The sequence below is a fragment of the Rutilus rutilus genome (genome assembly GCF_951802725.1).
Source record: "Rutilus rutilus genome assembly, chromosome: 6".
Taxonomy (NCBI): Eukaryota; Metazoa; Chordata; class Actinopteri; order Cypriniformes; family Leuciscidae; genus Rutilus; species Rutilus rutilus.
The window spans coordinates 5,779,279-5,801,700 of NC_140214.1; the positions used below are offsets into that span (position 1 = coordinate 5,779,279).

General features: G+C 36.8%; 1 protein-coding gene across 4 annotated transcripts in view; it reads right to left on the reverse strand.

The window, feature by feature from the left end:
• Nucleotides 1-589: 589 nt before the first annotated feature.
• adcyap1r1a (adenylate cyclase activating polypeptide 1a (pituitary) receptor type I) overlaps nucleotides 590-22,422 on the reverse strand; it is a 35,873-nt gene continuing 14,040 nt past the window's right edge. The window contains exons 4-15 of one of the 4 annotated variants that reach the window (XM_084410573.1): nucleotides 17,170-17,277; nucleotides 16,522-16,622; nucleotides 15,725-15,822; nucleotides 14,613-14,745; nucleotides 11,747-11,900; nucleotides 11,456-11,516; nucleotides 10,105-10,174; nucleotides 9,888-9,979; nucleotides 8,835-8,918; nucleotides 6,383-6,512; nucleotides 5,380-5,421; nucleotides 590-4,098 (exon numbers count right to left, since the gene is read on the reverse strand). In XM_084410573.1, coding sequence (XP_084266699.1) covers nucleotides 3,895-4,098; nucleotides 5,380-5,421; nucleotides 6,383-6,512; nucleotides 8,835-8,918; nucleotides 9,888-9,979; nucleotides 10,105-10,174; nucleotides 11,456-11,516; nucleotides 11,747-11,900; nucleotides 14,613-14,745; nucleotides 15,725-15,822; nucleotides 16,522-16,622; nucleotides 17,170-17,277 — 1,277 coding nt within the window. In that variant the 3' untranslated portion in view covers nucleotides 590-3,894. Of the gene's footprint in view, nucleotides 4,112-5,379; nucleotides 5,422-6,382; nucleotides 6,513-8,834; nucleotides 8,919-9,887; nucleotides 9,980-10,104; nucleotides 10,175-11,455; nucleotides 11,517-11,746; nucleotides 11,901-14,612; nucleotides 14,746-15,724; nucleotides 15,823-16,521; nucleotides 16,623-17,169; nucleotides 17,278-22,422 lie in introns of all 4 variants that reach the window. The other 3 variants (XM_084410572.1, XM_084410575.1, XM_084410574.1) reach the window with 3 other exon arrangements.

The window sequence follows — 22,422 nt, forward strand, 5'->3', positions numbered from 1 at the left end:
TACCCTGCCATCTCTCTTTCAACATTCTTTCTTAAAATCTCCCTCTTGCTCACGCTCTCTCCTCCCCCAACACGAGTGGACATACCGCCTGTTGCTGATTGGCTCACTCACTCTCCTCCCCCAACACGAGTGGACATACCGCCTGTTGCTGATTGGCTCACTCACTCTCCTCCCCCAACACGAGTGGACATACCGCCTGTTGCTGATTGGCTCACTTACTCTCCTCCTCCAACACAAGTGGACACGCCCCCTACTGCTGATTGTCTCACTCACTCTCCTCCTCCAACACGAGTGGACACGCCCCCTACTGCTGATTGTCTCACTCACTCTCCTCCCCCAACACAAGTGGACACGCCCCCTGTTGCTGATTGGCTACAAGTGTGTTGTGCCGCTCGGTCAGATCAACGCAGACACACAGTGTTTCTAAAATCGCTTACTGCACCTTTTAACAAAAATAAAATCAGGGGAGTTTAGCATTTTCCCATTTTGCACAGTGCAGTTAACAGCCAACCATATTTATACTGTATCTCTCTCACACACATTCAAAGACGACGTACACATACATTAAAAAAAAACTAGACAAATTCCATAAATTCAAGAGTTGTATGTCAAGAATGGAATTCAGACACGTACAAAAATGTTCACAGGTCAAACATAGACATCATCTCTACATCAAAGCAGAAGAAACAGCAGGCAGCTTTACAGAGCAGCTGAATGTACAATACAGTTGTTGTCCGGGTGTTACATTCAGACTGAAATGAGTTAGTCCACAACATGAAGACATCTCAAAGACACAATGAAACTTCAGACCTACACGACAGACAATCCTCGTTCCTCGAAAATACAGCGCTCAATTATTCTATGAAATAAAAGCGTCATCTACTGGCAGATAGATGTATTACAAGCACAAGAAAACACGTCTGTAACAGCTTTGAGACATGGTCGTTACCTTCTGAGCGCTCACACTCAGAATGACGGCTGGTGTCAAGAACATAGAAAGCAGCAAAATTCTCTCTCTCTTTTTTTTTCTTTTCATTTTCATGCAGATATATTAAGAAAGAGACACAGAGGGAGCTCGGCCCTCCCGTTACTATATCCAAACACATATGAAGCTCTATGTCGTAAGGTCACATGATCCAAGCAACATCTGACGCTCTGTTAATGACACTCTGTTAGGATTTCACAATTTATTTCAACAGACAAGTTCACTATCACTGAGAGCTTGTTGAAGATCATTAATATTTACAGACTGAAAAATGATGATAAGACAAAAATGAGAAAGGTCAAAGAGTTTTCATCACCGGCGAGCACTCATGGAATATTTTATTTAAAGACTCCCCTCGTCTGCCATTGGTCGGCAAACAGACACAGCCCCGCCCCAAACTCATGCCATTGGTTGAGCTAATGTTGCTGTGTGTGATGCTGAAAACAAACATGTTTTTTTTATAGCACCAAAGAGCCGTAGTGTTTACAATTTTCAAGCAGAAGCCAGCTACAAATGACTTATAGTTGTCTCTATTAAGAATAAAACATATACTTTACATAAAAAAACATTACTTTTAAAGGAACTGCAATTGTTGCCTCAACCGGGGTGGGGCTATTTTTATTCAGCCAATGAAAGATGGGGAGAGTGTATGAAATCTGTCATTATTTTTGCACTTTTGTATGGTGATTCTAGAACAGATTACAAATGACACGCTTCAACTTTAAAATAACTACTAAGGGGGAAAAAACATACATTTGCCACATTGTTTAAAAGAAAGATTTGTGCAATCTACACGACCATTACTTCTACTGTACATTTCAATAATTTCAACTCTGCCTCCAATATGACACACCGACAACTGAGCTGCAACAAAAGCATATTGCACTTCAAAATTGGCACGTTCATAATCACAGAAGTTTTACATAAATCATTAGTACTTCATGTTGACTGCAAGTGTTGGCTAATGTAAAGAGAGAGTGCTGGTACATCCATCATTTACTGGCACATGTGCGTCTTTAACATACACAGAGGATTTACACTCTAGAACTTCACAGCAGAGAAAAATACTGTACTGGAAATAAACAACACCGTTAGCAGAGGCTGTTGCCACTTTATACACTGATGCACGTTGTTCTCGTGATCAAACATGTAAAATGTGAGGGATAACTAATTATGATTGTCAGTCAGTGGTGATGCAGTAAATTTGGTTGGCTTCATAGATTGACATCAGAGATTGTACTTGTGAAGAGTTGGGGTTAACTGTCTCTCAAGCTTTAAAAGGGTTCAATCCAAAACTAATTAAAATCTGTCATCGTTTACTCATCATCATGCCATTTCAAACCTGTATGACATATTTTTACCATACCATAAAAAGCCTTTCATATGACTTCTGCACCGTTTATGGTAGTAAAACGGCGCTTTGTTGGCCTTTTGGAGCTTGACGTAATTGTATATTTTCATTCTAAGAGGATAAGCATTCAAAAAGTCCGATTTTGGAATGATATGAAGGTCAGTACATGATGACAGAATCTACAATTTTGGGTGAAATACCCCTTTAACACTATCACATTTCATTCAGATGTCTCCTGTCAGCCCTAAAAAGCATTTATAATGCACCTGAAGGTAACGTAATGGCATTGATTTGCGCATCTCAAAGCTTTAGATGTGACTATATATGCATTCTAATACCACGTATAAATGAATATATTCCTACTCGGTATAAATTAAAGACTGCAAAAGCAACCCGAACACTGAATCTGTTAATCTACACTACTAATTGACTAATAATTAAATCAATACCGCACGGCACTGGTTGTTTAGAATAGATCCATCAAAGCTATTTTTGTGACCAACAGGCACTTCAGAATAAATCAGAGGGAATTGTGGGAATAGCTTCCTCGCTCCGGTAAAAGGTTTTTTTTTTTTTGACAATCCTTGGTTTGTTTAAATTGGCTCTGTGTAGTTATAAACCATTCGCTTGACAAGAAGAATACACTGTCTAAAAGCTAAATCGAAACAACATTTACATATAATCTAACGTCATGAGTCATTCATAAGTCTTTATATTATTGACATACTCTGTACTTACGGCTGATTGTAAAAAAATATGTTTTACAATCTCTCTGTGGAGAACACTGAATCAAATACACAGCATTTGAACGAGCAACACGAAGTCTGTACATTTTCTTTTATAGTGTACTTCTGATAAACACAGTAGCTTGCTGATAAAACAATACTTAAATCACGTTTTGGCACTTTATGTTATTATTTTTTTCCTTGATCTTATCGTAACACTGAATTGTAACCCGTCTCTCTGTCTCCGATTAGACACTAACTAATGTTCATCATAACTAGAAAGCAATGTGCTATTGGTTTGACAAAAATGAATGTATGAACGTTTCTCTGACTACATTCTAACCACAAACGATTCACATTCTCTATGGCTCATAATGCGATATGAAAATTCACTCGAATTTCTGCTGCGATCTCATTTTGGCGTTTAGGGCAGCGGTGTGCAGCGTACAGCCCCCCCGCTCTGCATTATTATTGACTGAGAAAGAACGTACAACTCTTGTGATGAAATAACATTCTTTTATGCTCATATTGTTGTTTTCTTATTAGATTAATTAGAAAGCCTTCAAAAAGTTGCGTTATGGTCAAAAAGCTTTCTAACCTGAACTGCAACTTTAGCTCAAAACAGTTTTGGCACTTTAAATATATCCCTGGACGAATCTTTTCTAACCGATAATGGGTGATGCGTTCAGGATCTTGTTTGGAATCTTTAAATACTTATCCAGAGAATTGATGAATAATTAATAGTTCTTCTCTCATTGTGAATGGCCGGCCCTACTGCAGGTGAAGAGGGTGAGTTGAGGGCGGGGCTTTAGGGACGTGGGCCAATCAGGCGCTCAGGTGGGCAGGTTGAGGTTGACCGTCTCGGCCAGTGGGCTGGACATGCGTATCTGTGAGCTGCTCTTGCTGAGGATGGACAGCTGCGTGCCCCCGTTCACCCCACTGCTCGCTAGCGAAGGATGACGCTGCTGCTTCAGGTCCACAGCAAAGTACCTGTTCACCGTCCAACTCCTCCATTTCCTCTTTATCTCCGACTGCACCTTTAGGGAGAAACTTGAAAAGGTCATTTTTTAATGTACTCAGCTGTAAGGGTGCACGCGTTCTCCACCAGTCCACACTCTCTCCCTCATGCTTTGCACAATGTCCTAGCCAGATGTGACGTGACACGTTTCAAGCATCAATTTTACTATCCTCGCAGAAGGTGAAATCATAGCCAATCTAATCATAGCCAGAAGTTATTTGATGTTTTATGTTCGGACCAATGAGATTTCACTATGTGCGGGGCTACCTACAGCAACGCAACAAATAAAAAAAAAAACATTACCTGACTAAGGGCCCTATCTTGCACCCAGCGCAATTAACTTTGTACACCGACGCATGTATCATTCCTATTTTGCACCCGACGCACGGCGGACTTTTCCCTCCACAGACGCACGTCTGTAAATTAGGGAATGAACTTGTGCTCCCGGGGGGCGGTGCAGCGAAAAGAGGCGGCGTGTTCTGGCGCAAACGTTCCCTGATGCTATTTTGCAGTTTCAGAAAACAACAGCGTTCAGATGCTATTTTAAGGGCGCATGCTTGGCCATAATGTAGCGTGTGCACAACGCACATACACTTTGCCTCTCTCAGACGACAGACGAAGCAGTTGCCATTTTTGCAAACCATACATCATTTCAAGGAAAAATATTCCACATGAGGGAAATCATTGTGTTGTCCATGAAGATGTGAAAAAATAGGCATAAATCTAGCTTACACATTTACCCAAATTATTATACGCCTGTTTAACCGAAGCTAATTTGGGTGGGTTCCTCCCATCCCCATACAATGTCACTTCTCTGTCTTTTACGTCCCTGACGAGAACGTCGGTCTCCTCGGCTGTGAACCGCTCCTGGCGTGCGCCTGGCAAATCCGCCGTTATAATAGCAATCCGCCATGGAACAAGCGCGCCTGCTCTTAAAGGGAATGTGAGATGATGCTCTGATTGGTTTATTTCACGTTACGCCCAAACCACACCTATGAGGAATGAAGCTACTTCAGACCAACCCATTTTAGATTTGCGAGATCCGCCCACAAAGTTACTTACGTTTCGCGTTTGATACTTGCGTTTCAGATCGTTAAAATAGGGCCCTAAATGTCTTTTTGTGTGTAACATGGATGAAATTGATCACTTGTCACTATCGCGTCAAGCCTGGTTAGGATATGGTAGTTACTAAAAATAATTGTTTATGTAGCAATATTGGAACATTTTTAGTGGAAATGTATTGTTTTTTAACCAAAAACTGATTGCATGCATTTGAGAATTTCAAATGAAATGTTCTTACCTCTCCATTCAGAAAGCAGTACAGCACGGCCACCACAAAACCCTGCATTGAGTTAATATTATTACTAAATTGCATTAAAAGTGCATAAAATTAATTAAAGATGCATTCAATTGTTTAATAGTGTCAGTAAAGACACGTGTAAAGTAACAAAAGATTTCAAATAAAGCTGTTCTTATGAACTTTCTATTCATCAAAAGAATCCTGGAAAAAACAATGTATCACGGTTTCCACAAAAAAAATTAAAAATATTAAGCTGCCACAACTGTTTTCAACATTTATACTAATAAGAGCAGCAAATCAGCATATTAGAATGATTTCTGAAGGATTCTGATTTCTGAAAATTCAGCTTTGCATCACAGGAATAAATTACATTTTAACATATATTCCAAACAGAAAACAGTTATTTTAAATTGTAATAATATTTCACAAAATTACTGTTTTTACTGTATTTTTGATCCACAGCCTTTGTGAGCAAAAGATGCTTCTTTTAAAAACATTTTAAAATCTTACTGACCTCAAACTGTTCATGTACACACAAAAAAAAGATCTATTTATTCAATAAAGCTCCAAAACCTATAGTGAGCTAAGGCAGCATACTAAAAATGAAACAACACAAATAAAAATGAAGTGAATTGAAACTCTCTACATAGGCATAAGAAAAACATCTCTCACGCATGCTACACTCCGCAAACCCAAACATAAGCATGTTGTTAAGCTAATGGTTTCAAATAAAGACATCATACTCACAAATATTGGTTATATATTTAGGACAGAACTGGATACGTTTACTGAATAATATATGCTTTCCCTTGATTCTTGATTTTTAAACCGCAAAAGCTTAGTTTCCGATCAAAGAAATGGCAGCATGTAATATCGATGCCTAATATCAATGGGATCACAGATATAATGAAGCTCATAGGGTTTGAAACAGAGAAATAGTTTCCACTGAGGTGTTTCTAAAATACAAGCTAAAGTTGCTGCTGCAAAAGCAGATGCTCAGTACCTGGAAGGATCCCAGGCCCAGCTCAAAGACCAGGCGCTCCCGCTTGCTGAAATCCTCCGGGGAGAAGGCAAACACAGTGTAATGGATTCCAAACAGAGGGATGAGGAGCAGGGTGGACCGTGCCAGCCGCCTGTCAACACACACACACACACACACACACACACAGCGCTTCAGACGGATGATTGAATCTCTCACCATGTCAACACACAGTTACTGTAATACACTGGAGATCAGAGCCATCCACAACAATCCTGCTCCATAGGAAAGATGGTCTCTTTAATAGATCTATAGTTTCTCCTAGACAGTAAATAGAGACCTCTTCTCAGATGTTTTTCCTGAGCAAAGACCCCAATAATCTCACATGTGTCTTCTCTAGAATAGACTGTGATCTCAACAATGTCTTTACAAAATACCAAAGTCTGCCATTAAAAGTCCCGTAAAGCCTGACATATGAAATAATAGTCTGAAATTTTTTTTTTTTTTTCAATGGAATGGTTTCTTGAACCTTTAGACAATATGATATATAGTGAGAATATAGATTTCATACTCAAGGAGGAAGAAAACAACAATGATATCTTGTAATGTAAACCAATGAGATCTTTATAACAGTATAGCTTAAAATGCATATAAATATCAGTTGTCACTCCTTCCCAGTAATATGTCTTAGTGTGATGATATTACAAATACAAAAACGATTGAGAGATGAATGTATACTGTAAACGTTCCTCAAAAGCCTGTTGTATCATATTTGATAATCACATTTTAGCATGAAATTTCTATATTATAAATATAGATATATAATATAGAAATATCAATATAATATATTAGTAATATATAGCATGAGAATACTTCAGTCAAGTAAGTGTTCATCTTGAAATATTAATAACAATATATCAAAAAAAAATAGTTTACTTTATAAAATCAATAAATATTTAAAAGCAAAAAGACATGTAAACCAAGACCTGAAGGCGGACATCAGACTACAGAACGCATGTGATCATGTTAATAATTTAGAGGCCTTAGAATTGATCAAATATGATAGGCTTCATGGATAATATGAACTGAAACGTTTATCATCAGAAGAGCAGTATAATAATAAGTATACTTATATATATTATAGATGTACTCATTGTCACGTTTCAGTCCAAAGACGATGAAGAAGTGTTTTTTATTTAAAACAAAGTAAACTCAGGTAATCCACAGATGCAAGAACAAACACCCGAAACAATACCGGACCATGAATGTGAACTAAAGAGGAACTTAAAGGCATAGTTCACTTAAATGTTTTAATTCTGTCATCATTTACTCACCCTCAAGTTGTTTCAAACCTGTATGAATTTCTTTTTTCTTCTGAACACGAAAGAAGATATTTTGAAGAATGTTTGAAACCTAACAGTTGATGGACTCCATTGACTTCCATAGTATTTTTTTTTTCCTATTATGCAAGTCAACGGTGTCCATCAGCTTTCTGGTTACCGACGCTCTTCAAACTATCTTCTTTTGTGTTCAGCAGAAAAAAGAATTTCATACGGGTTTGAAACAACTTGAGGATGAGTAAATAATGACAGAATTTTCATTTTTGGGGTGAATGATTCCTTTAAATACACAGAGATAATGAACTGAATACAGACAGGTGTGCTCGTCAAATGAATGTCAATGACAACTGATTAGTGGCGGGAAACCAGAACAAGTATGCAGAATGCATTCATAATGGTGACACTCATATGCATGTCAACAATTATTTCATTTTTTTTTCTCTTAGAAAATATAGGAAGAACTAAACATCTGAGATAAAGTTGATATTGCAATAAAACAACTGAGAACTCAACTATGCATTCATAATGGATTTTAGTTCTCATCTGATAACTAGCTTGGAGTGGAAAAAAATGCTCAGCAAACATTTATATCTAGGCTAAAAATGCTCCAAAAAGTTTTGCCAGCTGTGTTTTGGGATCATGGTTTGAGCTGTTCTGCACTGGCTGGGCTGGTAGACCAATTTGGATCAGCAATAAGTGATCTGCAATGTTCCAAAAACCATCTGGACCACCTTAAGATACGGTATTTATCAAGGGTCAATAACCATAACTACTTGGCTGATTTGAACAGTTCTGGAGTAGTTCACCTTGTATAAACCAGATTGGACCAGCCTGAACCACCAGCTCCAAAACACAGATGCAACTGCATTTTTCAGCAGGAAAAAGTCCTGTAGCTCCAACAGTAAAGCATGGCACTAGCAACAGCATGAGCATGGATTCGATTCCCAGGTGAATGCAACTGATAGAAATATAATGCAATGCAATAAAAGCATCTGCCAAACATGCAAATGTACAGAAAATAACACAACAACTATCAGCGGGGAATATTCACAGCTTAAAAACAAAAATGCACATTTGTTGGCCAACACAGACTCACACACACACACACATTCACACAAACAAACACACACACTTACAGCGTGATGGTAGAAAGCTCTGACATCCAGCACGAATGCTGGGCGGCCTGTGTGGGCTCACTGAAGCATTTCTGTGCACAGCTGCTAAACACGACAAAGACAACAAACACTCTTTAGGACAGAACACACACGCACACACACACACACACTCATAAAACTGACCGCACACAACAGACCTCAACACTGAGAGACCTCAAGGACATTTCATAGCTCAAGCACAATACTGTTTTCCAAGCAATTACAATAAATAGGGCTTTAAACATAACGCAAAAGCACCATAAATATGGTCCTTCTTCTGCACTAGATTATTTAGACTATTAAGACCCCGAACATAAATTCACTCTCAATAGACTTCAGGGTTTCCTTCCTGTAGCTCAAACAGTAGAGCATGGCGCTTGCAACTCCAAATGAATGGGTTCGATTCCCAGGGAAAACGAGAACTGATGAAAAGCATACCTTTAATGCAATGTAAATCGCTTCGGATCAAAGCGTCTGCCAAATGCATTTATGTGACTGTTAAGACGTAAGTCCTCATACACAATATGGCTTATCCAGAAAACAAAAACAGTCATTGTATTTTATCTTTCACTGCCGCACGTCACCTCGATCAACACAACAATGATTCCTCCTGGATTCTCTCCTGGAATCGGCACACAACTAAATTACTGAACATAAACTACAACCGTTCTAACAACAATCAAAAAAGAAACGGCCTATGGAGATTTGTGACACTGTGAAACATTATTCACACATTCTATTATTACACCCAATTCCAAAAAGGAATTCTGTATGCATGCAAAATGAATGCTACCGATTATACTATCAACGCTGAAACGATTTCAACTGAATAATGACTGTTTGCTATTGTCTTTTTAGAGCTGCTATACATCATTAAATCATTATTTTCCTGTTTATCACTATAAAGCTGCTTTGAAACAATCTGTATTGTTTTTGTATAAAACTACTAAGACTTTCAATCTCATTTCAGCCACCAATCAGACACAACACACCATCAGTACGCTGTTTCCATGGCGACTGAGGCAAGCTACTCACAGGTAGATGCTGGACTCGTTCCCGCCAATGTCTGGAGACTGCAGCTTCTGCACCAGGATTATGATGATTCCAATGAAGAGGACAAAATTAATCTGGAAGCAAATGCATGCGTTTATTATGGCTCCCATTCACATACATTCATAAATAACTATAGATGTTTTATTTCTCCATGATTTAGCTTCTTCTTTTTTTTTCTTATTCAAATTTCTTGGCTTACCATGATTGATGCCACAACTGGTCCCTTGATCACCCACCAGAGGGCAGTATTATCATTCGTGTCCCAGCAACTGCAGAAATACAATTGATTTAAGAAACTGGCTATTGGTCCGTTCGGTCACATGATTTAACAGCTTTTGAAAGAGAATAGCTTGCAGTATGTGCCAGATGCCCGGCTACATTTGCCTAAACGCACAATATTCGACGGCGCACACTGCCTGGAAAACTGTCACACAACGCAATGTGCTCGAATCAAAATTGAACCCTATTTATTTTCATTTTCTTACCCTTGTACAGCCTGACATTTTAAATTATAGTTAGAAAATTTGATTTCAGTTTATTGAAGACAAACTATATATGTATTTTTAGATCTAAATAAAAAAAGTTTTAGTGTTCTTTGTTGAGTATCATGTTTGATACACCAGGCTTTTATGACTCATATAGTGAGAACATGGAGCTCATACTCAAGGAGGAAAAACACCTCAATTTTATTTTGGTGCAGATACTGATATTTATATGAAATTCTGGTAGCTTGTAATGTAAATTAATGAGATCTTTATAACAGTATAGCAGATACTTACACAAAATGCATATACATATCAGTCGTTTTTTTTTTATTATCAAAGCTCTGTAGTTTTATCATATAATGCAATGCAATACAATTATGTCTGATACATTTTAACAGGATTTTAAAGATAATTATGTATTGATAATCAAGTAAAACTAAGTTGCTTCTGTCCATATGTGAAATATTAATAAAAATACATAAGTTATTCTTACATTTACTTTATAAAAATAAGTATTTCACAGCAAAAAGACATGTGAACCATGATCTAAAGTTTTTTTTTTTCTTCATGATAATTTAAAGGCCTTAAACATTTGCATATCATATATGATACAGCCCTTATAGGTCAATAAATGTCATATTGTGCATTATTATATCACATTACAGAAGTAAAATGAGTTGCACCTTTACATGTTGATCATGTTCAACTCATTACTGACAAAAAAAATAATTGTTTTACACAAACCTGGATTAAACCATATGCATCAGATGGCACTCGCCGAATTAAACATGCGACATAGTGAGGTTATGTAACAAAGTAGTAGAATCTCATTTAAAACGTCCATACTGCATACATTTGCTTTAAATAGTATGCAGTATACAGTATACACTGTGCAATTATGATGACACTTTTTCATTTTTCATTTGTATTCCTTTCCAAACATAGACTCATTCTTGTGACTAGTGACACCGAATGCTAATAGTGTAGTTCAGTGCCAGCATCTGCGTAGGTATCAAAGCAACAATTACAGTATATCACTTTTTGTTTATGCGGCATTACACGTACCCAGAATCATCAAAATGAAGACGCAGAACAGCCCATATGGTCACACAAATGGTGGGCGTTCCTGAAAGTGTGAGAGGAAGAGGACATTTGTCAGACCTCAAAGCTGTTCTCTAATGCATTTAGACCTTCGATATTAATGTATTACATATGCCAGCACAACAAATCACATCATAAAGAGCCAGTGGCCAGTTAACACATACGCTGCACTCCATTTCCTTCCATATCTATGAGTGTGACACATAATCAATCCCGTAACAATCCGCTTTGGTGTGATGCATCGCTGTGACATACCCCAGCCGATGATGGTGTACCAGTAGAAGTAGCGTCTCTCGGGGAAGAAGGTTTCCACCAGCAGTGTGAAGAGATAGAGACCTTCGATGAAGAGCCAGAAGTAGTTTGACATCACACAGTAATGGAAGAACACCATCACTGCCTTACACCCCACCTGAACACAGAGAAACACATTTAGAAAAGCCAGCGGATCCCTGTTAGTATCCATCAGACGACCTCATTATAGTCGCAGTTTTCAGTGTCTTGTACCCGGAAATGTATAAGCACGTTCAAAACACCCTGTAAATAATAACTTGCTTGCATGCCGCTACTTTAGCCATGAAGAAGAACTAAACCTGGACTGGAACAGAGCAATACTATCATCAATGATCAAAACAGATGGTTTCAAGGTAGTCACATACTAACTATTCATGATAAATTAAAGTAATACTGAACTTTATAACAGGCCATGCGAATACACAGTAGTTCCCACAAACAACACGTCTTAATGATAAGATACAATACGATAATACTTTATTGTCAGATAAGGTCTGATATTTGGCAGAAAAACAAAATTACTGAAAAATTACACTGGCAACAATTACATTAGCAGAAAACACATACTTTGTGCTAAAATCACCCTAAATTGCAAAATAATATGCAGTAATTGGGACCGTAAAGATTATTTTCCAAAAGCAAAAACATTAAAATAACATTGGAAAGGAATCGTATACAGTATATTCACAGTTTGTGAAATTAAAATATTAAAAAAGATTTGTTATATACAGTTTTTTTTTTTTTTTTTATCAAATGCACTCATATTTATTTGATTCATTTTTGTAAATGGTTTTGTGAAGTCGTAAGTTTAATACTGTATAATTTTGATCTGTTTGCTATTTGCAATTTACTATTTTTTTGTATTGTATTAAAACCAGTTAGGGTCAGTTTGACTCGCAGTCGCAGACATCATAAAAAGGATGAATTATAATAATAATGTAACCCACAACAATTATAAAACAAAAACATACAAAAATCTATATTTTCCCCTTTTTTTTTATTTCTAGAAAATAATAAATAAGTGAAATTTCAATATTTTGACCACTACTGTAGGAAATGTCCAAAGTTCACCTTAATTCCTATTCCGACATATTTTAGAGTAAAAGAGGATGTTCAATAACATAACAACAACAAAAAGTAGGACATCGTGAAATTATTTGATTGCAAAAAACTGAAACTGGCTATTTGATTAGTTATGAATTATGAATTAGTTTTATCAGATGATTAGTATCAAAGGTTAAATAAGCTTAAGTCGGTCAAGCTGGTTTTTAGTAGCTGATGTGTTGCTGGTTTAAAGTGCTCTAACCAAGAATTGCATCAAACAAGCCTAATGACCAGCTTAAACCAGCTTTAAGCATCTGGATCAGTGATGCATCCTTTCGTCTGAAAGATGGCATGTACCCTGTACATTTCCATTCACAATATATAGCCCGTTATGTGTCAGAACACTCTGAAGTCTTTATGTTCATCAGTTACCCTCTGAACCAATTCAAAGCTAAGTGATGTCATTACCACGGCCTCTGATTGGCTGGGGGAAAGAGCTCAAAGCCCTCATTCAGGTGTATAATGAGAGCGTGCACGTTTTGATAAGCTATTCATATGCTAATATGGAAATAATGGAATATTTCCAGAGCTCGCTGAACTCGGCTTCATGATAATTACAGCTGTTTGTCAGGCACAGATGGGGGAAACAGAACATGTTGCTGCAGAACGTGGGCTTGAACATAAACGGATCGAGTTATTATTAGTCTGTGGGTTTCACATGCAAATGGCATCCAAGACCAACAGTTCAGTCTCATATTCATACGTATCCGTTTGTGGGCGATTCACTGTGAAAGCAAAGCTTATAGAGACACCGAAACCGAAGATAAAGTTTTAATTTAGCCGAAAATAAAATGTATTTAATAATCAATTACTTCATCAAATTTATTTACAGTAATAATCAGCACTCAAATAAAGCAGTATGTCTTAGGCCGTGTGTCCACCAAAGGGTTTTTTTCACGCGGCTGGCGTATTTTTTCAATTGTTTTCAATGGGAGCGCCGCATTTTTAAAACGCCATGAGCGTAACGAGGCGCTGAGCATCTTTTTCAGGCTGAAGCGCCGTTTTTTACAGGTCGCTGAGAGCTGGAGAATGTTCAACTTTGGGTAAAACGCAGCGCCCTATGGAAAGCCGTTTTAGCTTAAATTGTACCCAGCTCGTCGTAATTGCATTTTTACTAGTAATAATTAAATTTGAGAGCTCTACAATTCAATTCTTACTAGTAACAATTCCAATTAGAGAGCTCTCTAATTCAATTATTACTAGTAAGAATTACATTTACAGAGCTCTCTAATTCAATTCTTACTAGTAACAATTCCAATTAGAGAGCTCTACAAATTAATTTGTACTACTCATATGTCTCCGTTTACTTCCATTCATTTTTAATTACGGAGCTCTACAATTGAATTGTTACTAGTAACAATTACAATTAGAGAGCTCTCTAATTAAAAACTGAACAGCCAATCAGAGTTCTCTCTCTCACCGACGACACCGGTTCTTCATGTTGAATCGGTCCAAAAAAGCGTCCGACTAGAGCCAACGGTGCGAAACACAACGAAAAAACTAAGTTGGCCGTCGCTCAAAAACGGCCCGATGTTGCCCGAAACATGCTGTCATTTGGTTTGGTGTCGAAAACCGTAAGTTCAAAAAGAAATGAGTAATATTTAGCCGGTGATGTGCTCTCAACTTCATGTCTAATAAAATAGGCTATTAGTGAACATCATTTTAATCAGATTTGTCATTGTATTCATTAGCATTAAAAACAAAATGGCAGATGTGCATTACTCACAGTGTGAACAAAGCAGTGGTCACTGTCCTCCTCTGCGTACAAAACCCCATCTTTAATAAACACAGAGATGGCTCTCAGCATGAAGGACACAAACAGGTTCATGTGGATGAAGTTCCTGGTGCAGTGAAGCTTCCTGTTGACAGACATTCAAAGAAAGGATTACGCCATTATATGAGATTGAAATTCTAATGTGTTTGGGTGGGAAGCTGAGGGTCTGTATCAATGACTGTGTAAACACTCATCAATAGTTCTTTGAAGCCCTTGGCATCTTTTCATAATTTACATTATACGTAGGTTCTTCAGATCACTCTATTTGGTTTCAGGGTACTTTAAAGCACCACTACATAGAAAACAAAGTACTAAAGAAAACAAAGTACTTTGTGTATCTTGAAAAGCTTCTTCAATTGAACCAGGCTGTAAAATCCTTTTTCATTGTAAATGGAAAACGGTATTTTTGAAAGCTATGGGGACAATCTTACAAAAAAAAAAAAAAAAAAACTCTGGGTGATAATACACACCAAATAGAAAAGAGAGAGAGAGAGAGAAAAAAAGAAATTATATTTTGCATAAAGAATATGCTATCTGTATTTATAAGATATCATGGTAACTCCATGTTTTAACATTCATATAGCCTACTTAGAGTTTGACCAATAAATACATTTTTTTGAAATGCTGTTACCGATTTATGTTACGATACGACAATTTTGAGATCGATTAATTCAAATAGAGTTTGCATTGCTGGATATAGCAAATGATGGCAAAATAAACATGTTAAACAAGATAAATTATCCTTAATTTCACGTTAAGTATTCGGTTGATCGATAGCGATTAATTTACGGAGGAATCGATAAACGATGAATTAATATAATTTCTTATCCATTTATTTCCTTTTATTTACAGTATATATGACCAGAGGTTAAAATGTGCTTAACTGTTGAACATAATGTCACAATTCTTGACAAATATGACATGTTCTTGACAGTTTTCGAGAGATTCCCCCTTTGCAAGCAGGTTGGATAATTTTTCATTGAATCTTCCTCAAGTGACCAGCACAAAATTACATTCTCAAGAGAAACAGCATATTATGCAAAGGTCAATGTTGTGAAACTGACCTGAACCGGCACAGAATGACCATAGCTGTGGTCAGAGACACTAGAGACGTGCTGTAGCCCACCGTATAGAGAGCCTTCACAGATGCGTAGTACATGTCCTTGAAGGGAAGAGAAAAACTAAATTACTTTTGGTTAGCAGCCATTTTGCAAAGGTTTTGGTTTTCTTCCATTTCTTTGAGTTGAATACAGAGCATGCACTGTCCTAGAGTAAATACTTACCACAAATTAGATGAATACAGAAAAATACTATGCAAATACGAAATTACCACTACTTTAAGAATTGATCTAATTTAAAGGTGCAGTAAGCAATTTCTGAGAAACACTGTTGATACTCATTGCTCCGCCCCCCAAATGCATGAACACACAATGCGAGAGTGGATGTTTCTTTCTAGCTGACTGAAACCAAGTAAAATAATGCTTCATGAAAAACAAAAGCGAACGAATGACAAGGAAGAACAAAACATGAACATACAGTACACAAGAGTGTATACAAGCAAAAGTTGGTTGCTAGTCGCTAGAAGCACATTAGCTCCAAACAAACAATAGCACTCAAAACTGTCCTGTTACTATTGCTAACATTACAACAACAGCATATCTTAGTTCTGTGAAACAGTAAAACCAATGTTACTCACGTATGGAGCATAAACAACACAACCTCGGCGTCTGTTTTCAGGCTTTCAACAGCGTTTCTCAGAAATAGCTTTAAATAATGGGGGTCTCTAATAACCCTAGTAGTTATGACCACCATGATCCAAATGGTTTCTATCATTAAGATTTCAGTCAGATGAAATACTCACAGAGTTGGTTCCGTTGTAACCTATCATACAGGCATCAACATAGTGTGGAAACGGTTCAGACCAACCGAACTCCGTACAGTTTCTGCTGATCTTGCCAAGCCCTGAAAAGAAGTATGGCAACAACCAGAACAACCATAAATCAAATGTGTTTCTCACTTTAAAAGAAAACCTGTAAGCAACTGCTGAAATCTGCTGCTGTCAGCAGAACTGCAAGAACAAAAGCGTACATACATCACCACATACATTTATACTGACTGACTCATGATCTCACATATAGCCTAAAGTTCACTGTTTCAGTCTGTTATGCCTGGTTTAGCAGTGTTGCACCATAAATAAGGGCAAAAACATTCCAATTTTTGACATGATACAAAATACAGTTTTATAGTTTAACTCTTGTTTATGTTTATATATTTAACAAATTTTTATTATACTATTTATTCTTCTCAAAATAAATTATTTCTGAAGGATCATGTGACACTGAAGACTGGAGTAATAATGCTGAAAATTCATCTTTGCATCACAGGAATAAATTACATATATTAGGTTGGTAACACTTTACAATAAGGTCCCATAAAGAGCAGTATTTATTCAATACTTTGTACTTGTAAGTATAGGGTTTTTAAATACATTACTATTAATGTCTCTCACCCTCCTCTGGACTCATGAAATCAAAGAGCTCGGGACAGTTGACCTCCACGACCTCACCGACATCGGCCGGCTGCCAGCAGGTCAGATTGTCCCACTCCCATGGACACTCTGAGAACAACAACAATTTTCACATTAGAACACCTCACATCTGACAGAAGCTAGTTGTTTTTGATGTGTTGGGACTGCTTTTACCAGAGATTTAAAGGCCTCTTTGAAAAAAGTATGGTAATAAATAAAACAGTTTACAGCTTGCTTAAATCTCATTATAGTGTTTGTGCCATATATAATATTGTTTTCAACATGAACCATGGTATTATCTAAACTACCCTAGAGTCCCAAATAAATAGCATGGTATATGATTATAAGAATAATTCAAAAGCAAATTGCTATATAGGTAACACGTTACAATAAGGTCTCATTTGTTAATATTCATAAAATATACTGTACCTGATATGTTTTTCTTCTATTTGTGCAAAATGGTTTAAACCCCAAATAATAGAATTTAAAAGTAATCATCTGTGAAAAAATCAGGCTTTATGATGCCATCTACTGTTTATTATAGAGGATTTTAATAGATGAGAAGCTCGTTCCAGGGACGGAAAGTCTTGGCCATAAAAACGGGGTTGCAAATATTGAACTCAGGGACAAACAATATATAAAATGAGCGAGTACATCATGAATCCATTTTCCAAACCGTGTTTTTGCCTTATCCTGAATCGCTACGGTCCACCTATAACAAGTGTTTATATTCGGACTATTTTAGACTGGTTCGGGTCGTACTGCTGCGGAGTAGCCCAGTACCTGCGTGACTCGTCATAGACATAAACAGAGAGAAGTAGCTCCGGTTAAAATGTTCTTCCGCAATATGCATGCAGTTCTGATTATTAACCGCGAGAGCGCCAAAAGTTAAGGACTGCAGCTTTAATGCATTAACTAACATGAACTAATAGTGAGCAATATATGTTAATGCATTAGCTAACATGAAGTAACAATGAGCGATATATAGGCTATTTTAAAGCATTTAAGAAAATAATTGCTTGTTTGTTCCTGTTAGCTCACAATGTTTACAAATACAGTAAATGAACATTAAGAATAATAAATGCTTGACGTAATGTTCACTGTTAGGTTAGGGTAACTAGTTAACTAATGCTAACCTTCGATAGATAGGCGAGTTTACAGTAAGGTTTCATTCAGCAAAAACCAAGTCTTCCTGAAAACCCTAATGCCGAATTACATCTGGACTCCTGACATTATAACAGATGTCTCCGTTTAATTCTCAATTATACCGAGGCCTTTCTAAGATTAGCTCTTGAGGGGAAGCCAAGGTGAATGTGAATGTAACCAGCAGGGGGCATCAGCACGGGTTCCTGTGACTCAGCGCCTGCCCGAGGACGTGAACATGATCAATATGTGAAATGGATCAGAATCCATCACATTCAGGACTGCATTTGACTCCTCGTTTCCCTCAGCTCATTACAGAAATGATTCTAGAATTAATTACAGAAATGTTTCCCACTCAATCTAGTGGCAAAGAGAGGATGCAAAAGATGAAGGAAAGAACGTGGAGATTCTTGATGCTGTCAGAACATCAACAACAGCTTTTGAAATGAAACGTCGGCAGATTTTGATTTGAATGTGTCTATTTCTGTTCATTAACATAGAAGCATTTATGACACATTCATTTATTCTATTGCGAACCGTTTCATTCTATTGTAATGAAAGAAAAATTCAAGATTGAAACATTATTTCAACTGATTTTCAACAGTAGAAATGAGTTTCAGAAGAGACCTTTATGTCTCAGACTCAGATCTCAAACTGAAGGCAGAGATCTGAACACTATAAATACTAAATATAAATAAATAAATACTGAGTCTCAAAATGAAGACTACAAATACGAACTAAATTAAATAAATGAATGAATGAATAATATGTTATAATTCTATATAATGTAATATCTAATATAATTCTATTAATACTATAAATACAAAAAAAAAAAACACACACACACACACATTGGGGTTCCTTGTTTTATGGGGACTTTCCATAGACATAATGGCTTTTATACTGTACAAACTGTATATTCCATCTCCTAACCCTAAACCTATCCATCACAGTAGACATTCTGCATTTTTACATTTGCAAAAAACATCACTTAGGCTATAGGATTTTTAAGCTGCTTTCCTCATGGGGACCAGAAAATGGGGACAAGGATTTTAGATATTGCCAAAATGTAGGTTTTACCTAAGCCAGACACACACGCACACACACACACACACACACACGCACGCACACACGCACACTCACGCGCGCACACACACACACATAAAAATACAATCCGGATTAATATAATAAATCTCTAATATTTGTTTCATTTGAATCATAACTGAAGCAACATTTAAGAAATTATTTTCTTCTGGGAACTCTCCATGAAAAAATAACATTTCTCTACAGCTCATTTCACAAAACTGATCAGTGAAAACTTATATTAACATAATTATAATTCATGAACATGTGGTTAGATGTTTTGCTAACTCACATGAGAAAAGAACAATGAATCACGCTGTTGTTCAGAGGATGGAATGAAGTAATAGTTACTTTGGCCAAGACCCAAGAGCCTGATTAACTAAAAGTTGGACATAAAGTTTGATTAGGCTCTCTAGAGCACCGTGCAATTTCTCCACACACACACACAGCCTGTCTGTTGTTTCTATTTGAGAGTTATATATGCGATATATATATATTCCCTTCTATATGCGAAGTGAAAGTGGAGAGCACTAGGTTTTGTCTGTCAGGCGGCGCATGTTCTTTCGCACAGATCTCCAACCAATCTGGACATAAAGCCAATTACGTGAAAGGCCAAACGAGAGCTCGCTAAACCAGCGGGAGAGAGCAAGAGAGAGACGGAAGAATATAGTGAACTAACCAGACACAGATAAAAGTGTTCATATTGACACGGAATATTGACTGAATCATTTCTACTGAAAACTCTCTAAAGCGAACAGCTTTAGATGAACACATCTGCTCATATCAGAGACTGACTCACTGCTATAAAGGTCATTGCTAAGATCGTAATCAGTTTATTGGTGAGATTTTGCCGATTGGACTCGAAGACTAATTAAAGTGTGACGTCATTGATGAGTCATGAGCCCAAAGGGCATACTGCTGTTTTAGCATAAACGTCATTAGAGCGTTATTCATGCTAAAGAACATTTCAGAAAGGATTAAACAAAACACAAATATAGAATAAGCTGTTAGTATACTAATACATTTACTATTTTCGAAAAAAAAAAAGCATGCAAAGAAGTATTCAGTGTGCAATAAATCACTATCAGTAATTGAAATAAAGATGAAATAAAATGAAATAAAATACACTTTTTTTTTCTTTTAAAGTGAACAATGGAAAGATGCCTTTACAACTGACTAAAATACATAAGTTGAAGTATTAAAACCGCTCAAACTAAAACTGACATAAAAATACACTTAGGCTAGGGCTGCACGATTTGGGGAAAATGTCATATTGCGATAATTGAGGTCAATATTGCGATTGCGATATGCGATATAATAAACAAATGGTTTCATGAGTCAACTTGCTTGGTTCTCAAGGAAAATAAATGCACACACAGATTAGTGATAATCAGCCTAAAGAAAAAAGTTCTTTAGTCAAGAGCAGTGAGTGTTTTTCTCTGTTCCCTTTGTTCTTTGATTAACTTTAGGACAGATTTTTATTTTTTTTATTGCATTTTAACAATAACAAAACATAATTTACATACAAGAGTACATATAACCATACATGTCAGGGGTAAAGAAAAATGATAATAAAAAATAAAAAAATAGAAAAATAAAAAAATAAAAAAAATAAACAAAGAATAACTTTAGCGACATTTGTGGCTACTGTACTGTCCCTTTAAGACCAGCCGCTGTCAGAGACGCGGATCTCACACGCGCCTCATTCTTTCACGAGTCATCACAACTCTTCATGTTCATCATAAGACTACTCTTATGTTATGAAGACACTCGACAAAAAGACATTTTTTGCATAATTGTGTACGTTATTGTTCGTTCAAGCTCGAAAGAGAACTGTCATGCTGTTTTGTGCGCACGCACGATATTAGCGCGAGTCTTTCTGTCTGTTACAGTCAGGACATTCACAGGCAGCGCGTTCATTTTGGCATTGAACGTTCTACCGCGAAAGAGAACTTGATACTGGCGCGCGTCTATCTGTGTGTGTGTGTGTGTGTGTGTGTGTGTGTGTGTCAGGAGGACATTCACAGGCAGCTCGTTCTTTTATGTCTTATCGCGCATGAATGGTTTAAAAGCATTTGCATTAATAAGTGCGTTAACAGCGCTAAAAAATCGCAGCATTTTGCGTCATATAATCGCGTAGGCTTGACATCGCGATTGCGATTGCGATACGATTAATCGTGCAGCACTAACTTAGGCTACATAAAACATATTTTAAAGAAATAAAAACGAACACTATTACACCTGAAAATATAAAAACAAAACCTAAATCAAGATATTAATAAATTCTACAATAGTAGGCTATAATAAAACTAATAGTAGGCTATATAAATAATACCAGAATAACAGTCACATGAGCTCATTTTGCATACATTTAATTCAAAAGTGTTCCCATTTATCATCTTTCAAATTTGACATTATATAATAAGATCTTTTGAAGATTTTTTTTTTAATCCCGATTCTGTGTAAAATGTCTGATCTTTTGGTAGCAGTGTTATTTTAGTATCATTGAGGAACTATTTTAGGCCTGGTTTTCACAGACAAGAGTTTAGATTAAACTAGGATTAGGCCTTAGTTCAATTAGGACATTTAAGTAGCTTCATAAACGTGCCTTTAGAAAAATTATGTGTGTGCATCTTGTGACAAAACAATGGCACTGATATATTTAAAGATATATCGGTGCAAGTTGCTTTCAATAGAAACAGCTCAAACATGCATTTTAGTTTGGGACTAGGCTTAAAGGTGCCATATGTAAAAATTGAGGTAAAAATATCCAAAAAATGAGCTTCACGCATCAAAAGAATGAGAAGAAATAAGGGCGATGATGTCATTAAAAAAATGTCAAGTTATAGTGCTGCAGAGATATCAACCTAAATTAGCATTAGCATTACTTTAGCCACGGCCCGACAGGTGTCGTAATACCAGTTTCGGCCATGGGAGGCGGTATGCGGGCAACATAACCACCAGCCATGCAATACACGAATAACTCGCACGGCTTGTGGGTGTACTTGA